Below are 17,246 nucleotides of genomic sequence, written 5' to 3'. Positions count from 1 at the left end.
AGTTTTATCTTTATTTATTTTTAATTTATTTTTAAGTTATTTTATTTATGTTTAAGTCCATCTATAATGTCCTTTAAATCCCAACTTAAAAAATATCTGCTCGCAACCTTAAACTCGTAAACTTCATATTGTAATTACTTCCACATTTTCATTTCATATATCTATATATTTCTTTTTTATTTTTTTTATATATTTATTATACAACTATATGTATATATATGTGTATGTATGAAACTATATATTTTATATAGTATGTATATGTATATCGACATATATATTTGTTTTAATTATGTATTTATATATTGTAATATAATATGTGTATTTTGTTTTGTTTGTGCTAAATTAACTAAATGTTTAAAGTAATAACTTAATTGTACTATGATCTCACCCGCTACTTGTAACTCATCCACTTCCACTTGTTGCCTGGAAGAGATCTCTTATAGAGATAAGTCCACCTTTGCGAACTAAATGTATTTTATTGTTTTCTTATGTATATTTTGTGCAATAAAGAATATTATATATTTATTTTTATACATTTTGTAAAAAAAGTGCTTTTCTTCTTTATGTGTGAAATAATCTAATCTTCGAGTTTACGAATTCGAGATTTCTAAACTATTTAGATTCGAGTTATCAGTATGGTTTTAGAAGAGGTTAATCTATAGTTATGCAGTTAGTTAAAGTAATTTAAATATTATAATCTTTCTCCTAGTAAGAATCGAACCCACATCCATCATGTTAGCCTTATGTTATGGTTAAGTATAATTCATATGTATGTGTAATTACTATTTATATTGCAGTGACAAAGTCCATAATGGAGTTCCTTAGATTTGGCAGTCATATAAATCAACAGATGGCGTACTATCCTGTTCAAATGGATGTGCATCTACCCTCTGAACTAGGTAAACTAATTTTATATAATTTTACAAAGAATTCTTATTGTTTTGAACACACTTTAATTAGGTCGACCTGTAACTAACTATAGATGAATCCAGGAAATGTTCCTTCTCATGAGGTACCACCAAGCTGGTGTGATGATGAAGCCCGAAGGTGAGGAATGAAACTCTGTGACGCATATGTAGTAAAGCTATGAAATTTAATATCTCTTAGCGACGAAGATATAACAGTTTGAAGGTTACAATAGTTTTTTAAGAAAATAAGTTCTTTTTATAGTTTTAGTAAACTTTTAGATACAATTGAAATCAAATTCGAACCAATGTCCTTTTATAATAAACCTCAGTATTTTAACCAGTTAAGTGTAATAGGGACTGCTCAATAATGAAAATGCTAATAACCATTTAAAATTTTACAGGTGGGATATAAAGATTAATGTAGACTGGGACTGTTTTAAAAGTGTCTTAAATTATACTGCGCCTGAAAGATGTATAAAACAAAGTAGCTTTCCACCAATATTCATTTAAATCTTTTAACGGATTTTAATATGGTTTTTAATAGACCGAGTTAAACATATATACATATATAATACATCCATATTATATTAGTTAAAAGTCAAGAATACCAAAGACGGGGCGATTTTAGATGTTTTTTTGAGCTTCTTGCTGTATCTCGCACTTAGCCTAACCCTAATTAACCATATCTCGCACTTAGCCTAACCCTAATTAACCCTAGCTCAGAGTCTCTAGGAACCTAGTCTTATGACACTCTGTCGTCATTAAAACACCAATTTCACCACCAAATTCTGTAGGCATTGCGTGATGAATGGCGGAACTGAACCCCACAATTTTGTTTCGTTACCAAAAGAAAATGAAAATACATACATACATATTTCATTTCCTTGAATGGAAATCGAACCCACAACCATTCGCATGTACAATGGCACGCCTGTCGCCCTGCGCTACGACTGGCCTTATGGTTCTTTAAAATATTAACTACTTGTTTATGTCACAGGTACACCAATACGTCTGCAATCATCAATAGTCACCTTCACTTCGGTCAGAGGTAACCTGACAGCTCCAGCAGATACAAATTATGCTTTGGATTGGGAAAATGATTTGCATATCCGGTAAAATATTGTTACTTATTAATCTATCCTTCTCGCTTCTTACTTAGTCCATGTTACTTCAGATCTTCTTGGAAAAAAAATATTCTATTAATATTCTCTTCAAAGAAATTGCAATTCACGACCAAAAATGACACCGTACCTGCTCCACCACAGACAGCGTCTTATTACATATTTACCTATTCTTTTATTGTTTTTTTTATTTTTTAAAGAGCTAAAGAAACTTCAATCCCAATGGAACACAGTGAAATCACTGATAAGCGGATGTATTTCAGGTATCAAGGTACAGCAGTGACATCTCTATCAACAGCAGCACCACTGTTGCGGTCCCTGCACATAGTCCGGCTGCAAAGATCTATTGTGGTGCAGATACCTATCAAGTTCAACGTGACTATGGAACCTAACGCTAAAGCTGTTGCGTAAGTTAAATTAACTAAATTTTGGAGATGATTTTTAATTTTTAAATTAATTTAAAAAAAAATCCTACTAGTATTTGAACGGACTCGAACTCGCGCCATCTACCATTAAGGCATCGTTTAAATTTTTATACATTGACTAATAGCTCTATTCTTAATGTGGAATGATTCTTTTTTACTTCAAACTTTATTCCTAGCCACGTTAGAGAGAACGAAGCGCCAAAAGCTAAGGTTTCTGCGTACCTCCTCGTTTTAACAATAAAATACCTAATTTATGAGTTTTATTTTTCAGGCTGACCTGGTTGAACCCATTTGCCCAACACGCGGGAATGGCTATACATTCACACGTTCAAATCCAAACTTTATCGAATCAAAAGTCAAATGTTTATACCGTGGAAACGGGCACTGCTGATGTAAGTTATTTTTTGTGCTTCAAGCTGTATCCTGCGTTGAGCAGGGACGCTAGTAGTGAGATACTCCCCATTTTCGTCTTAATACATCAGACATTGTGTGTTGAGTGGCAGAACATAACGCCGCGCTCTGTCTTTCTACCATTATAAATATATATATATTATATATTAATAGATTAATATTTAAGACATAGCAACATTTACACCGTGACATAGCGGGAACGGAACCCGCGCCTCTTGAATACCGCCTAAACGCTTTTACCTTCCTTGTTGTGGCTTAACACTTTATCTTTTTTTGCGTGGATTGTATGACGTAATTTTCTAGTTCATTCATTTTTACCGATTCGGTTGGAATTATGAGAAATCCGCTTTTAGTACTCCCCAGGACTCTCCAATCAATACTTTTTTGTACAAAATATTAATTTATCTTTTTGTTTTAAATATGCAGGTAGATGATAACGGTATATTCTTCGATTGTGACCGTAAAACATCAGGTGCAGAAGTCATTGAAAAATATATAATGTCCAAATTTGTCAGCTATGAGTAAGTATCAGAATAAGTATTAATTATTATCACGTTGTATCCCTCATATAGCAGGATAGGCAGCGGGAACTTAATATTAACACGCTCTGTTCCTCACGCACCACCTAATTTTTGAGACATAATATGTTGAGCGGAAGTCAACGCCGCGCTGTCTTGTTAACACAGTGAAGAAATTAAAATAATTTATTTCCTCGATTGAGAATCAAACCCACAACCGTCGCGTTTTGAGTCTGTCGACGACCTTTAGAGAAACTAAGTACATTTTTAATATATTTTTTTTGTGAATTGTGATACGTCTGGAAAGTTTCAGTTCAATTCTTGGTACAAAAGAAATTTAATATTGGTTTATCGATGTACAGAAACAATAACTCGTATTCTTATAAATTAGCTATTTTTACTCGAGGCCATTGTAAGGCGTGGTGGCTGTGGTAAGGCGTTTGACTGTTAACATGACGATTGTTGCTTCGATTCCTATCCGGGGGATTATTACATTTTTTAGTTTCTGTACAAAGCGTAAAGCTGTTTTTTTTCAAATTTACTTTATTTTTGATTGACTTCTTTAACTTTAATAATAAATCTAAAACAAACTTATATTAATATATAAATTCCTCTACAATTACAGTATATTACCAACTCAATCAATATTGAATTCCATACAACGGTTCACCTCATCGCCAGGCTGTGGAGTCATCATACCTCCATCCAGGCCCACCCAGAACGCGGGCAGGGACGAGGTGATACACGTCAGTGTCAGTTTAGGAGATATAGTGGCTTTCGAACGAGTGGACAGAGTCGAGATTAACTTTGATTTCACTTTGAGTTATTATGGGTGAGTGTTTATGCTTTGTTGTCTATACTTAATATTATAAAAGTGGAGAGTTTGGTTGAACACATTAAGGTCCGGAACTACTTGATCTTTTTAGGGTTCCGTACTTAGGTCCGTACAAGGTTACTCTGTTGTCCGTTTGTCTGTCTGTCTGTTTGTCTGCTGTCAAGACCCTTTATCTCAGGGACGCTTGGAGATATCGGGTTGAAATTCAAACCATATACTTAGATCTACGGCCTCATGATTTCCTGATGAAAAACATATTTCTATGTTTACTTAGAAATATGGTATGGCCGTTTTTATCGTAAAAAATGCGTATTTCGACATTATAAAGGGAATCAAAATTAATAGGATATTTGCGGTTAACCTATTAATAATTCTACATTTCAACGAATAAACTACAATATAAAGCTAATTTTCTACCTGTTTTAGTCAATAACAACTAGCAATCCAATTACTTCTATCCCGTGAGAGTTTTAATTTTTGCAAGATAAAATTACAACACTTTTTTAATGGAAAGTGGAAAAATTTAAACGTAAAAATGTTGAACAACGACTTTGGCTTGAGAATCAATAAAAAGTTTAACGCAGGAGTTATCCCACGAGAATTGTCTGTTGTACAAAAAATATTCTTTTAACCGACTTCGAAAGGAGTTGCCAGACAGGGTGAAAATAACTGTAATATATCGATTATATACGAAATAAAAGAAGAAGAAAGAAGTAAATTTCCAAGTCTGAGTGCCGATCTACAACACGGAATGTCTCGAAAATTCGGCGATGCGTGGGGAAAGAAGGTTCTTAACATTAGGTTCCCTCTGTTATATACGAGATATAGCGTAAAGCTTAAAAACTACATTTGTACTTAATTTCAGCATCAACGAGAAGAATCAAGATATATTCTTAAAAATAGACTCGAATAGTAAAATAAACTGCGCCGGAAGAAATGTTTCTGTGGAGTGGTTCTTGTATGTGGAGCAGCCGTACGTGTTTGATACTAATAAGAAATATTGGAGGGTAAGTGTAGGTCATTTTTACCTCAATAATAGAATGTAAAGGTAAAAATAACCATAATTTAATTGAGACCATTTTTAACAAGCTTTTGTTAGGTCGATTTGTAACTACTAGTAACACTAGTAATAAATAATTATATCATTTTTATTTAAGACTGTAGAGGCGACAGTTTGTGGGTTCGATACCCATTCGAGGAAATGAAATGTTTTAGTTTACAAGGCAAAGCGCAAAGCTCAAGTAAAAATTGGTCTGATCTTATGATGAAGTCAGAAATCTATGGGTAAACCAGTCGAGTTTAGGTTTACATAATTTATAGTTCTGTGAACATTTTACATTAATTTCATCATTTAGTGTTTCTACACTTCAGTGTGGTTTTTACTTTCTTTAATTACAAATCTGAAATTTCAGCTCTGCTACTTCGAACAAGACATAAGCCATGCTCCGGCCGATCAAGATCTGACCACGCATCCGGCATCGTACCACGGACACACCACCCTAACCTACCACACGTCCAACGCTTACCAAACCTGTTATAACAATGATAATGTTAGCAAAATAACTATGGAATACAGAGGCACTCCGAAAAATGTTTACGGAAATATAGAACGATATGTTGAATTTGAAATTAAAGGAGAAAAGGTGAGAAAATTTTGTACCTAGTTTTACCATAAATATTATTACAATATTTAAGAAAAATATATAATTATATATTAATATAAAATCTTAAAAATATATACAGTTTATTCAAAGTGGTCTCCATTGGCTGCAATACAGTCCTTTACGGGTTGACACCAGTTATCGTTTAGAGGAAGCTCGACTATCTAAAATCGACTATAAAACATAATCTAGTGGATTAACCCCGGGACTAGATATTCCCGAAAACTTAAGTCTGTTAACTTTTATCACTTGTACTACCCTCTAGCCTCGGTTGGCAAGTCCGACTCACACTTGACTGGTTTTTGTTTTCAGCTTCATCAATTTGACTTACTGTCAGTATTGGGACTCGGCGCGGGCACCCCTGTGGCTCAATTGTTAGGCAGTCTGGATAAGGATACTATCAATACAACTGCTGTTATTCAGGTAAAATAAAATTTAATTGCAGTTATTATATTGGAAGAGGAATGTACGAGTATTGCACAAATGTATTTATACTAATTTAAAAGCTGAAGATTTGGATTGGTTGAAAGCACTGATCTACTTGTTCTTTTATCGGAAAAGGCAATAGGTTATATTAAATGACGCTAACCGTGGCGATGTAACCCATTGTATCGGAGTGTAGAGCAACGTTGGGTTAAGTTAGTAATTTAAATTTAATTTTATACTTATCTAGTCAGTGTGTTCGGGGCCTTAGGGGCCGGGGACAATGAGACAATGATGAAATATGTCTCAAAGAGGTGCTTCGGTGTCACATAATGTCTTTTAATAGTTTCCAGGTATTAAGAAAACTTAAATAATGAATAAAATCATTGTTTCTTATATATTTTTTATTCTTATCCCATTCGGGAGAATGAATTACTTACATTTCCTCGCTCTAGTAACAAGACAGTATCCGGCGTTGGGACACTCAACACATTAAGTCTAAAAAAAATTGGGCTGTGCGGGGAGAACGGAGTCTCTTAACGCTAGGCGCTGTCTTCCTACCCTACTAAATGCGAGATATAGCGTGAAGCTATTTTTTTCTTATCTTATTGTTTTTTCGCAGGAAGCAGATGGTATAGCTTCTATAAGAGTAAATAAAGGTGCAGAAATACAATTCGAGTCGGATAGCTTCGCGTGGCTCTTAGACAGCTGGACAGCGATGCAGCTGATGAAACGATTCGGAGTCTATCGTAAGTAAACATTTTTTTTATCAGATCGAGGAAGTGGATATATAAAATATTTTATTTCCTCGACTTGGAATCGAGCCCACAACCTGTCACATTTACATTCGCACGCTTATACTTGTGTACTGCACCACGATTGGCCTCAAACTAGCCTACATTCATCATATTCTGAAAATATAAACTTCGATCGGGGGAGGTGATACTCGTATATATTTAAATTATTTCCATTGCCTACCACGCTATGTGCGAGATACAGCTTGAAGCTAAAAAAAAGTACATTTTTTGATGGCTTCTCATTTTTGTTTTTTTTATTCATTTTTTGTATTTTCTCATTTTTGTATTTGGTTTTTTTTACAGGTGAATGTCGTCTGCAGGAATCGACGGTACAGACACTATCTGGGAATGTCGAGCAGTTGAACTCGTCGCCATGTTCAGAGAGTTTAGTGCTGGCTGATTGCTCTGAGACCCCCAGGTATAACAACAAAATAGCTGTAATTAATAATTTGTGCTATCGTAAGCCCAACGGTTGTGAGTTTGATTCCCATTCTGTGGAATTAATTATTTTTATTACCTTGCTCTGGTGACAAAATAAAGCGCGGCGTTGAGTTCCGCCATTCAACACGCATTGTCACTTAAGTTGAGCGAAAAGTTGGGAGCGGGGTGTCTTAACATGAGGTTTCGTGTGCTTATCCTGTAGAAGCGTGAATTTATTTATAATTTTATTGATGCTATGATACCGCAATTGAAGGATATCTTGACATGGCAGTTGTGGGTTTTAATATTGTATATTATGTAACGAAATCAACAACTCTTTAAATATTAAAAAAATATATAAAATAATTTTAATTTAACGCCATTTTGTTTCAGTTTCGTGATCACTCGTCTACAAGATGGCGGCATCAAGATGTATGACGGTGACCGCAACTTGTACAATACCACTAGTGATATCATTAAAAATTCTCCGTAAGTACTTCTAATATTTAATCGTTTATAAATTAACGTAGATTAATTATTAGCGGTAGTGGAGACAAGGCGCGGCGTTGAGCTAAGCCACACAACGCGTTCAACGCACTCAAGACCCAATGCCTTGAAAATTGGGCTCGAAAACGGAGTGTCTTAACACTAGATTTCCTTCGCGTACATAAAAGTGAAGCTAGGAAAACACTAACTAAGTAGCCGATGAATGAACATTCAAAAAGGAGAACTAAATATTAAATATTACTTAAAAAGGAAATTGATTCGTTCACACCACTGACAGTGATTGATGGTATTAATATAACTTTATTTAACGGATTATTTTCTTGAACTGGTGAAGGTTTGATTCTGAAAAATATTTTGGGTAACATGAATTCTGCCGAAAGTGGGGAACGAAAGTATCTTATTGAGGAGTATCTTAATACTAGGTTCCCAGGTTCGATCTGCCTGCCCTGCTATATGCAGGATAAAGCGTGAAGCTAACAAACACGAACTCTGTGAGGCCATCTTGCCACTTGCGATTTAAAGCGAGATGCTTATGAATTAAATACACAGATTATTTTTTTACAGTGCTCATTAAGTAGATACATTTCAAGTAAAATTTATTTGTACATTATATTTTTTTGCCTGGACGTCGCGTATTTACTGAGATATGCCAATAAGTATAGTGTTAAGAGTCGAAGAAAGCGACTCTCCGTCCGTATTCAAGACATCCCGTTTTGATTGACGGACCTCAATAAGGCACATAGCAGGGTAGCATAGCAGAGGTACCTCCGAACCGCCGCATTCTCGAGGCGTTGCTTTTAGAGTGGCGGAACTTAACGACGCACTTTGCCTTGGTACCAGAGCGAAAAAATAAAAATATTAAATATTTTACTTCTTCGAATGAGAGTCGAACTAAAATCAATCTTATATATTTCCAGAATTCTACCAATCGCAGCCGGTCTCAAAGTACAGTCGGATGCAACGGGAGTGGTCATTTACAAGCGTTTTAACGAAACCGTTCTACTCATACCGTCATCGTACATGCCGTCTGTCTGTGGAGAATGTGCTGGCGACAACAAGTACAATACTTGCTGATCTTGTATGGGATAGCAAAGAATAGAGATGGTTCTCTCTCTTTTTATTAATAGCGAAAATATCGATGGAGTTGCCATTTATTTATATAATGGTTATTTTTATTTAGCATTAAGAATTTAATGGAATATTTACATTAATTGTAAAGAAATAAATTATAACATAGATATTATTGAATTTATAGTTTATGGAGGAAAACCAAGGACTAAAGCATTAAAAACAAATAGTTCTATCTACCTACTAATTTCTATCCTACTAAAATTATAAGTACGAAAATTTCTGAGGATGATTGTTTGTTCCACTCTTACTCAAAAACTATCGAATAGATTTAGATGAAAGTTTACAGTAACCTAGCTAATACACCGGAATAACACATAGGCTACAGGTATAATTTGGCTATAATATGATAATAATTTTTAAGCGGGCGAACCCGCGCGATCGTTGTCAGTGTGATTTATATAATTGTACTACGAAATTATCATTATCAGTAATACTACGTGTAGTGATAATTTGTCAAAATCCTACAGAGATGTTTTAACATCGTAAGTAAATTGTGTAAAAGAATTTCGACGTTGCTTGTATGGTTTAGTGGCGAAGAAATGGGCAGTAGACGAGGGGCGCAGGTTAGAACTACGTTCAAATTTTTATATATTGTTTTTAAACATTTTTCTTAGTTTAGTGTGGAGTTACACTTTAAATTATATGATTTAAATATTTTTTATTCAATTAGGCTATATTAAAAACCTTCAAATCGTGAAGTTAAATAAGAATATCAGTAGTGCCAGTCCTACCGGCAACTCACCACCGCCGAAGAAGTTATATATTTATACAACTACTAGTATCGAAATATATAATAATATATAAATAACTATTGTGTCAATAACTCGATAGCATAAGGCATTTTATGTAAATAAACATTTTATAAAAAAATATTTCTTTTTAGCTTCATGCTGTATCTCGCATTTTTAATTTTTGTAAAATACAATGTGTATATTTATTTAAGGATTTTACATCACGCTGTATCTCCCATATTGCAGGGTAGGTAGAAGAAACCTAGTGTTATATCACTGTTATGTATATTCCCCATTTTCCGCCCAATTTTTGAGACTTTGAGTGGCTTCAATGCGGCGTTTTGTCTTTTACCACGGGTAAAATTTGATAGAAATACGTTTCCCCGAGTGGGAATCGAACCCACTACGGGTTGACATTAAGATGGCCTTTAATTTATGTTATATAATAGTATGCAATTTTTTTATCTTTTAAATATTTTTATACGCTTTTCCAATCAATAATTAGCTGTATAGTAAAAATAAAAATAAAAAAATAGCCAGCGCTAACCTACTTATATTATTATCATTTTTAAACAAACTATCCACCCATTAAACCCTTTGTAAGATTAAGTTAGCCAACCGTAAGAGTGATCAAAGTCTCTATATGTTCACTGAATATGTATATTACCTATGGTACGTGACCACCCTGTATATAATGCGTCGCTTAACACCGGCGCGGCGGTCACTCGAGCGGCGGGCACGCGATCTTTTGATCGGCGGAGCTTGTCGTTTTAAAAATATAATGTGATAATTAGCTAATGGAGCTAAAATTTCCAGCCTGATTGTCTTTTGTGTTTTTTTTGTATATTTTTTATTTTTAATCTGTGCTAATGTGATTATATTAAACAAAGTTTATCTAAATATATAAAACTCTTTCGTTAATGGGTGACTGACAGAATTATTAGTTTAGTATTTAAGTGGCAACTACACGGCGTTGAACGCTGAAGTTTCCTTGGAGAGTAGATGAGTTCTAAGAGAGAACTTCTCGAAATCATACGGTGAGGGAAATTATTTATTTTCGAATATTGGGCGATTTGTGGAAAAGAGAGTCTTGCCACTATGTTCCCTCTTGCTATCTTGTGCGGGGCGCTAAAAAAAAAAGAAAGAAAAAGACTGCTTCAAAGAATGAAATATAAATACGTAAATATTTACGTATTGAGTGACGCAATTCAACACTCGTTACCAGAACGAGGAAATGAAAATATTAAACATTTCATTTTCTCGTGTGGGATCGATCCCACAACCTATCATGTTTAGAGTCGTGCTTGTGCCCCCACGCCCGCGCCACGAGCCCCAGCTGAAGTTAAATGCTAGTTATTTATAATTATTAGTGTTATTATAGTAAAGTTCATTTCAGTGTTTAAGCCCCAATGAACTAGTTCAAAGGAAGATAGGATTAATACGAGTATAATCTCATCTCATTCTCATTTAAATGTATCGTTCGAGTTAGAAAAAAAAAACAAATTGAAGTTTGCGGGCGTGATGCACTTTTATATGAAACGGAGCACAACTTTTGCTTTTTGGATTTTTTCCTTTATTTGTACTACATTTCTTGCCGAATTGCGGCGAATTTCAAACAAATGGAGCAAAAACGATACATAAACGTTCGTATCTATGGATTCCGTTAAATTAGGCTTAATTTTTCTACGTTACGAGGGACCACTAAATGAACTAAATGTTTTATATTAATTTCACATATCTACACAATCTTGAAATAAATGCTCTTGACAGACAGACAATAAAATTATCTTATAAGGGTTCGGTTTTTGCCTTTTGAAATCCTAAAAATGGTACAGTACTTAAAAAAATATTTTTTCCTTATCCTCGTCTTGCAAACAATCTATGATCTCGGCTTGACCGCCATGGCTTAGATCTCGCTATGGCTTACTAGTAGAAGAGTTCCACTATTCACGTCCTGGCTTCATCATCAGATCAGCTCGATGGTACCATATTATTTTATGTCACCTAAGCTACGTAGACCTAGCTAGTAATTTATATATGGGTCAAATTCGGTTTCTTAGATTTTACTATATAAAATCCTGTGAAAATACTGTTGCATGATACTTTTTTTACTAAAAAAATATGTGTATTTGTACTTTTGAGCCAATCTGCTATATTGGAACAACTCTTCTTTGTGCACTTTCGAATGAAAGAATTTAATTAACACTGTTTCAGTTAATGCCTCTGAAATGAAAATAGTATGATCAAAGTGTATGTAGCTTTATTTGGAATTCTGTGCCTTCTGTGCTAACAAATTTGATTTATTTTTCCTTTTTTTTTATTCCACATTCCACTTAATTTTCGAGGCAGTGGCAACGCTCATTTTCTCCATATGGGAATCGAACCCCCAACCACACGTATATACGTTTTTTTTTAGCTTTCCATTTTAGATTTGAATATACTACCCCTTTAAGAACAGTAAAGAGCTTAACATGTTTAACTAAGCGAATGTATGAGGGTTGCTCGGTTAAGTAACTTGCTTTAAAATAACTTTGTTTTTAGTTGAGTAAAGTTTTGATAATATTAGGTGTTGGCCACTGTGACGTAGTTAAAAAATACCAAAGTTTATACGTGGTCGTGGGTTTGATTCTGATTGGAATAAATTAATAGTTCAGTTATTTATATCTATCCACTCTTGTAGTAAAACCGCGGCGTTAAGCCTTGCCACTCAATACGCAATGTGTCAAAAATAAGGCGGAGAAAGGAGTGTTTTAACACTGTGGTCCTTCTACCTACCCTACTATGTGAGACAGAGCCTGATGATTTTTTTTAATTGATACAATTAATTTCGCAAAATAAATTGCAAAAATTCAGGAGATTGAGTGTTGAGTAGAAAAGAGAACTAAGAAAAGAGAAAACAAATATTCACCTCATTGGAAATTGAATGCACAACTATCGTACTAACTATGCTACGATGTCCCTAAACGGAAAGAAAATTCTCTTACAAAAATGTCGATTTTTAAACTTCAATTCCCTGAATCTTTCATTAAAAGTTAAGACATTAGAGACCAAGAGCTACCCCATTTCGGTAACTTTTTGAATATTTGTCAAAGTTCTAAGTTCCAATCGCTTTACCATAGTGAGATGGCGAACTAATTATATAGGTATAGAGATTTGGTACGGGTTCAAATATTAGATTCGGGGACGTCTTATTAGAAGCTATATGTAAATGCGGTGGTTGTAGGTTCAATTTCCATTTGAGAAAGTGATTTATTTTCATTTCCTCACTATGGTATCAAAACAACTCAACTTCCAAGTTAGATAATTAGGTGGTGCCTGGGAAGATTTAAATTAAGATAAAAAATTTGGAGAAGATACCTTGTTATATGCGGGATGCAGCGTGAAGCAAAAAAAAATATCTCATACCAAGGTAGGCAGAGAGAACTTAGTGTTAAAACTCTACATTACCCGCCTGTATTTAAAACATGCTTACAATGTGGCTGAGCTAAACGCTGCGTGAACTCAGTCAAGTCAGCCTCCCCAAAGTATGTATGCGGCAAGACCAGAGCCAGAATATAAATGTATTCATTGCCTTCATTGCGGGTCGAACACATAACCATCGCGGTGGTTTCATAGCGTCACGATGACCTTACCTCACGCGGATGTTTTAGTACTTATATTAAATATTTCTTTGGTCTACTTAATTTGAATGCATCGTCAAGTGTTTTTAAATGTCAATATGCACGCCAGTTACTTTAAACAGTTAGAAAAAACGGAAAGTCATTAAACGCAAAGAGTGTCCATGCCTATACAGCGAAATTAGAGAAAAAAAAACCTATATACCTGTATTAAATTTATATGGATGTTATGTGCGTACGTAATGAATATCTCAAAAACTGTTAATGAAAAAATTGAAAACATACACACAAATATATTTTTTATGAAAAAGACAATACAAGCGAGCGTACGGCTTACCTGATGGTAAGTGACCACCGCTGTCCAAGACCTCGTGTGACACCAGCGGAGCTAGCACGTGCGTTGTCGGCCTTTAAGGGGAAAATAGACCAGTTTTGAATTAATGAATGTACCCATGTCGTAAGAATAAAACATACAAATATACAGAAAAGAATTACAATCACGACGGTCTAATTTAAATGAAATTTGAATATTATACCCTCATACATCAATAATCTCATATTAAATACACAACCGACACATGCGAAGTCGGTTAACTCACCCACGCTTAATTTACTAAGCTTCGAGCTCAATGCGTTTTACATACTTTGATGGTTACCTTTGATCATTCACTGCTCTGTTGAGTTACTTATGCTAGTATTTGTATTAAAAATTATTAATATTTGTATAATAGAGGTAACATACAAGCCGTAAACTGCAATTTCGTTTGTGTGTATACATAAGACATAAAAGTTCATTTTTGAGGGTTCCGTACCTCAAAGGCAAAGTGCAGTGTTAGGTTTCTAGGTAGGTTGCCAGGTGGTTTTTTAGGTTCCCTGTGCCTCCCCAGCTATACGCGTATTACAGCGTGAAGCTAAACAAATATACATTTATAAAAAATGTGTATACATATGTGTGTATGTGTAATAATTTATTAGATGGAGGACGTGTTGACGCAGTTGAATTGGAGTAAAAGGCCGAAGCTCCAGTTATAATACTAATAGGTTTCTAAATATATCTTAACAAATATAATTAGCATTAGCATTACTTTGGGTTTAGCTTATCGTTTTTTTAATAGTATATTGAGTGGCAGAACCCAACGTCACGCTATATCTACCAGAGCTGAGAAATTAAAATAATATAAATAATTGTTTGTATTATTGAAGTGGAACTCCACGCCGCGCTTTGCCTCTTTACCAGAACGAGAAAAAGAAAATATTAAATATTTCACGACTAGTTTGTCCCTAAAATAAAAAAAAGCAATTCCAAGTGTACAAACTAGTTCATCGAAATTTGAGGTCAAACGCTCTATTCATCGAATCATTTGAAGATTTGACCCTTAATCTGTCCAATCTTTGAATAACATAGGGTTTAACAGGCAAAGGTTATCTCTTTGTACACGTATAATAATAACACTAAATAGCTAAATTAAATGAGGCATAGGACTGTAAGCGCGATGGAGGTGGGTTCGACTATCATTTGGGGGAATTATATATTTAAGATTTCTCATTTCCTCGCTCTGGTAACGACACTCCGATACCCACTTTTAAAAGTGGATATCGCAGTGTCTTAAAACTAGGTTCCTTGGTTCCCTCCATCTACTTTGGTATACCATATGAAACAAAAAAAATAATATAATTATAAATTTTAGACTTATATTCTAAAACAGCTAAAAGGAAATATTTTTTATTTCAGACGGGGATCTAACCCACAACTATCAGACATTTAATAGTAAAAAATTAAGAAAAAACACAAAATTTATATCTAAAACTAATGTTAGTAAACAAAATGAGCAGACATTGCTACGAGCTACGGCGTAGTCCAGGCGTAGATTATATGTAGCGCAAAGTATGTAAAGTATAATATCATTTTAAGTTCTTTTCAGAATTTTATGAGAAAGGCGAAATTCAAACAAAATTATGTTAATCTTATTCTGTTTAAAAGGGCAGAGTAATTAGTTAGATTATTAATCTACCCTTTGCAAAAAAGAAATAGCTTCACGCGGTATCGTTCATATGAAGAAGTAGGCAATTGAAATCTAGTGGTAAGACACCCCGTTCTCTCATTTTCTGACCAATATTTAAGACATTACGTATTGTATAGCCCTCTATAGGCGAGGAACTCAACGTTGTGCTTCGACCAAAGCGTGTAAATCTAAATAGTTTGAATATATTCATTTCTACGAGTGGAAATCACGCCTACTTTGCAGGATACAGCGTGAATTTAAAAAAACAAAAAAAATATAAGGTCGATGTGTCATAAAACTTAACAAAAATAAAAGACTTGTTTTCTCCATATTTATTATAAATGGTCCTATTTCTTTATTTAAAAAGACAAGCAGTATTAAAATCTCTATACATATAAAACTGATAGAGGATTTCTCGAAATTTCTACAAGAACAGGATTTTACATTTTACTTCTTATAGTCCACGCGTACCAAGTTGCGGACGACGGCTAAAAAGACGGTAAATTATTAATTATAATTAAAAAATTGAAAATAATTTACTTTCAATTTTTTAATCCAAAAAAACTTAACAATTCCAAAAATAACAACTGTTTCACGTACCATGTTAATATGTATTACGTAACTAAAATATGAATTTTAGTTTCCTTAACAACTGGACCAAAGTTTTACCCACAACGGTTGTTTAATTAAATCAAAATGGAGATTAAGGATCGGATACACTGAGAACTCTCTCTTATTAAACACTATCACTCTATATTTTATCAAGATTTGTAGGTTCGATTCTGTGACATTTTTCAAATTGGTCATACGCTAAAGAAACAAAAATATTAAAGCCTTGAACCTTGCCTGCTCTAGCCGATTAAACCATATCTCTGGTATCAAGACAAAACGCGGCGTTGTGCTCCGCCAGTCAACAACAACCAACCAGTGTCTTAACACGGAATTCCGCCTGCCTACCCTGATATATTTGGGATATTAAGTGAAACTTTTTCGTGATTCACATTTATAAAACGAAATACAGCATTTGGGGCATATAGCGCTCAGTACACTAAAATCCTTTGCAACCGCGATCATTCTCTTCGGTAACATCATTATAATCAAAAACTCCAATGTTACCAGAAAGTTTTCCTTTCGAACCCTTTGAACCCCCACCTCCTAAGACTCAATAGGTCAAGTGATACGCCAAGGTCGATTTAAAGTAACTTATGTTTTAAATAGTCTTAGTTTTCAGGTCAAATGTTTAATTTTACTCCAGAATAGAGTTGATGAAATGTGATTTTGGTTAATTATATTTAACAAGCGGCTGCCTGCGATTTCGTTTTAGTGAACTATTAAACGTTATACTAAAATTATTATTTTTATCTCCTACAGTAAGAGTTTCAAGAAATTTACTTTAGTACTTCCCTATACTTCCCAAAACACAAGCTACATTCCAGCATTATACGCCATATAGCGTTTACGTTGTCAGTCCCGATATCGATTTTGTGAGGTACTTAGGAAATAAATTCTGGAAGGCAAGTGTATATAATTAAAAATCGTACTTTTCTTCTATGTGCTTCTTTTTCCTTTATTTAAATCTGTTTTAAGTCAGCAGGTACCATTGTGGAGCAGCACAGCACAATTTTTACTCGGGGGAACTAAATATTTTCATAAACTCACTTCTGCGTCACTAAGACTAAGCACGACGCTGAGTTCCTGGAAAACGGAGTGTCTTGAAGTGTCAAGACACTCCGTTTTC

General features: G+C 34.3%; 1 protein-coding gene across 1 annotated transcript in view; it reads left to right on the top strand.

The window, feature by feature from the left end:
• Positions 1-9,965, top strand: part of cv-d (vitellogenin-like lipoprotein) — a 28,592-nt gene extending 18,627 nt beyond the window's left edge. The window contains exons 17-29 of the mRNA XM_085200335.1: positions 798-899; positions 1,906-2,020; positions 2,293-2,436; positions 2,726-2,846; positions 3,292-3,386; positions 4,009-4,215; positions 5,084-5,225; positions 5,631-5,861; positions 6,192-6,302; positions 6,925-7,051; positions 7,403-7,517; positions 7,913-8,008; positions 8,944-9,965. Coding sequence (XP_085056461.1) covers positions 798-899; positions 1,906-2,020; positions 2,293-2,436; positions 2,726-2,846; positions 3,292-3,386; positions 4,009-4,215; positions 5,084-5,225; positions 5,631-5,861; positions 6,192-6,302; positions 6,925-7,051; positions 7,403-7,517; positions 7,913-8,008; positions 8,944-9,100 — 1,763 coding nt within the window. The 3' untranslated portion in view covers positions 9,101-9,965. The remainder of the gene's footprint in view (positions 1-797; positions 900-1,905; positions 2,021-2,292; positions 2,437-2,725; positions 2,847-3,291; positions 3,387-4,008; positions 4,216-5,083; positions 5,226-5,630; positions 5,862-6,191; positions 6,303-6,924; positions 7,052-7,402; positions 7,518-7,912; positions 8,009-8,943) is intronic.
• The last annotated feature ends 7,281 nt before the right edge of the window (positions 9,966-17,246 follow it).

Source organism: Heliconius melpomene, chromosome 17 (assembly GCF_056956725.1).
Source record: "Heliconius melpomene rosina isolate 202511_hmr_F chromosome 17, ASM5695672v1, whole genome shotgun sequence".
Taxonomy (NCBI): Eukaryota; Metazoa; Arthropoda; class Insecta; order Lepidoptera; family Nymphalidae; genus Heliconius; species Heliconius melpomene.
Note: the sequence above shows the minus strand (reverse complement) of the source record. Positions and strands in the feature narration are given on the sequence as shown.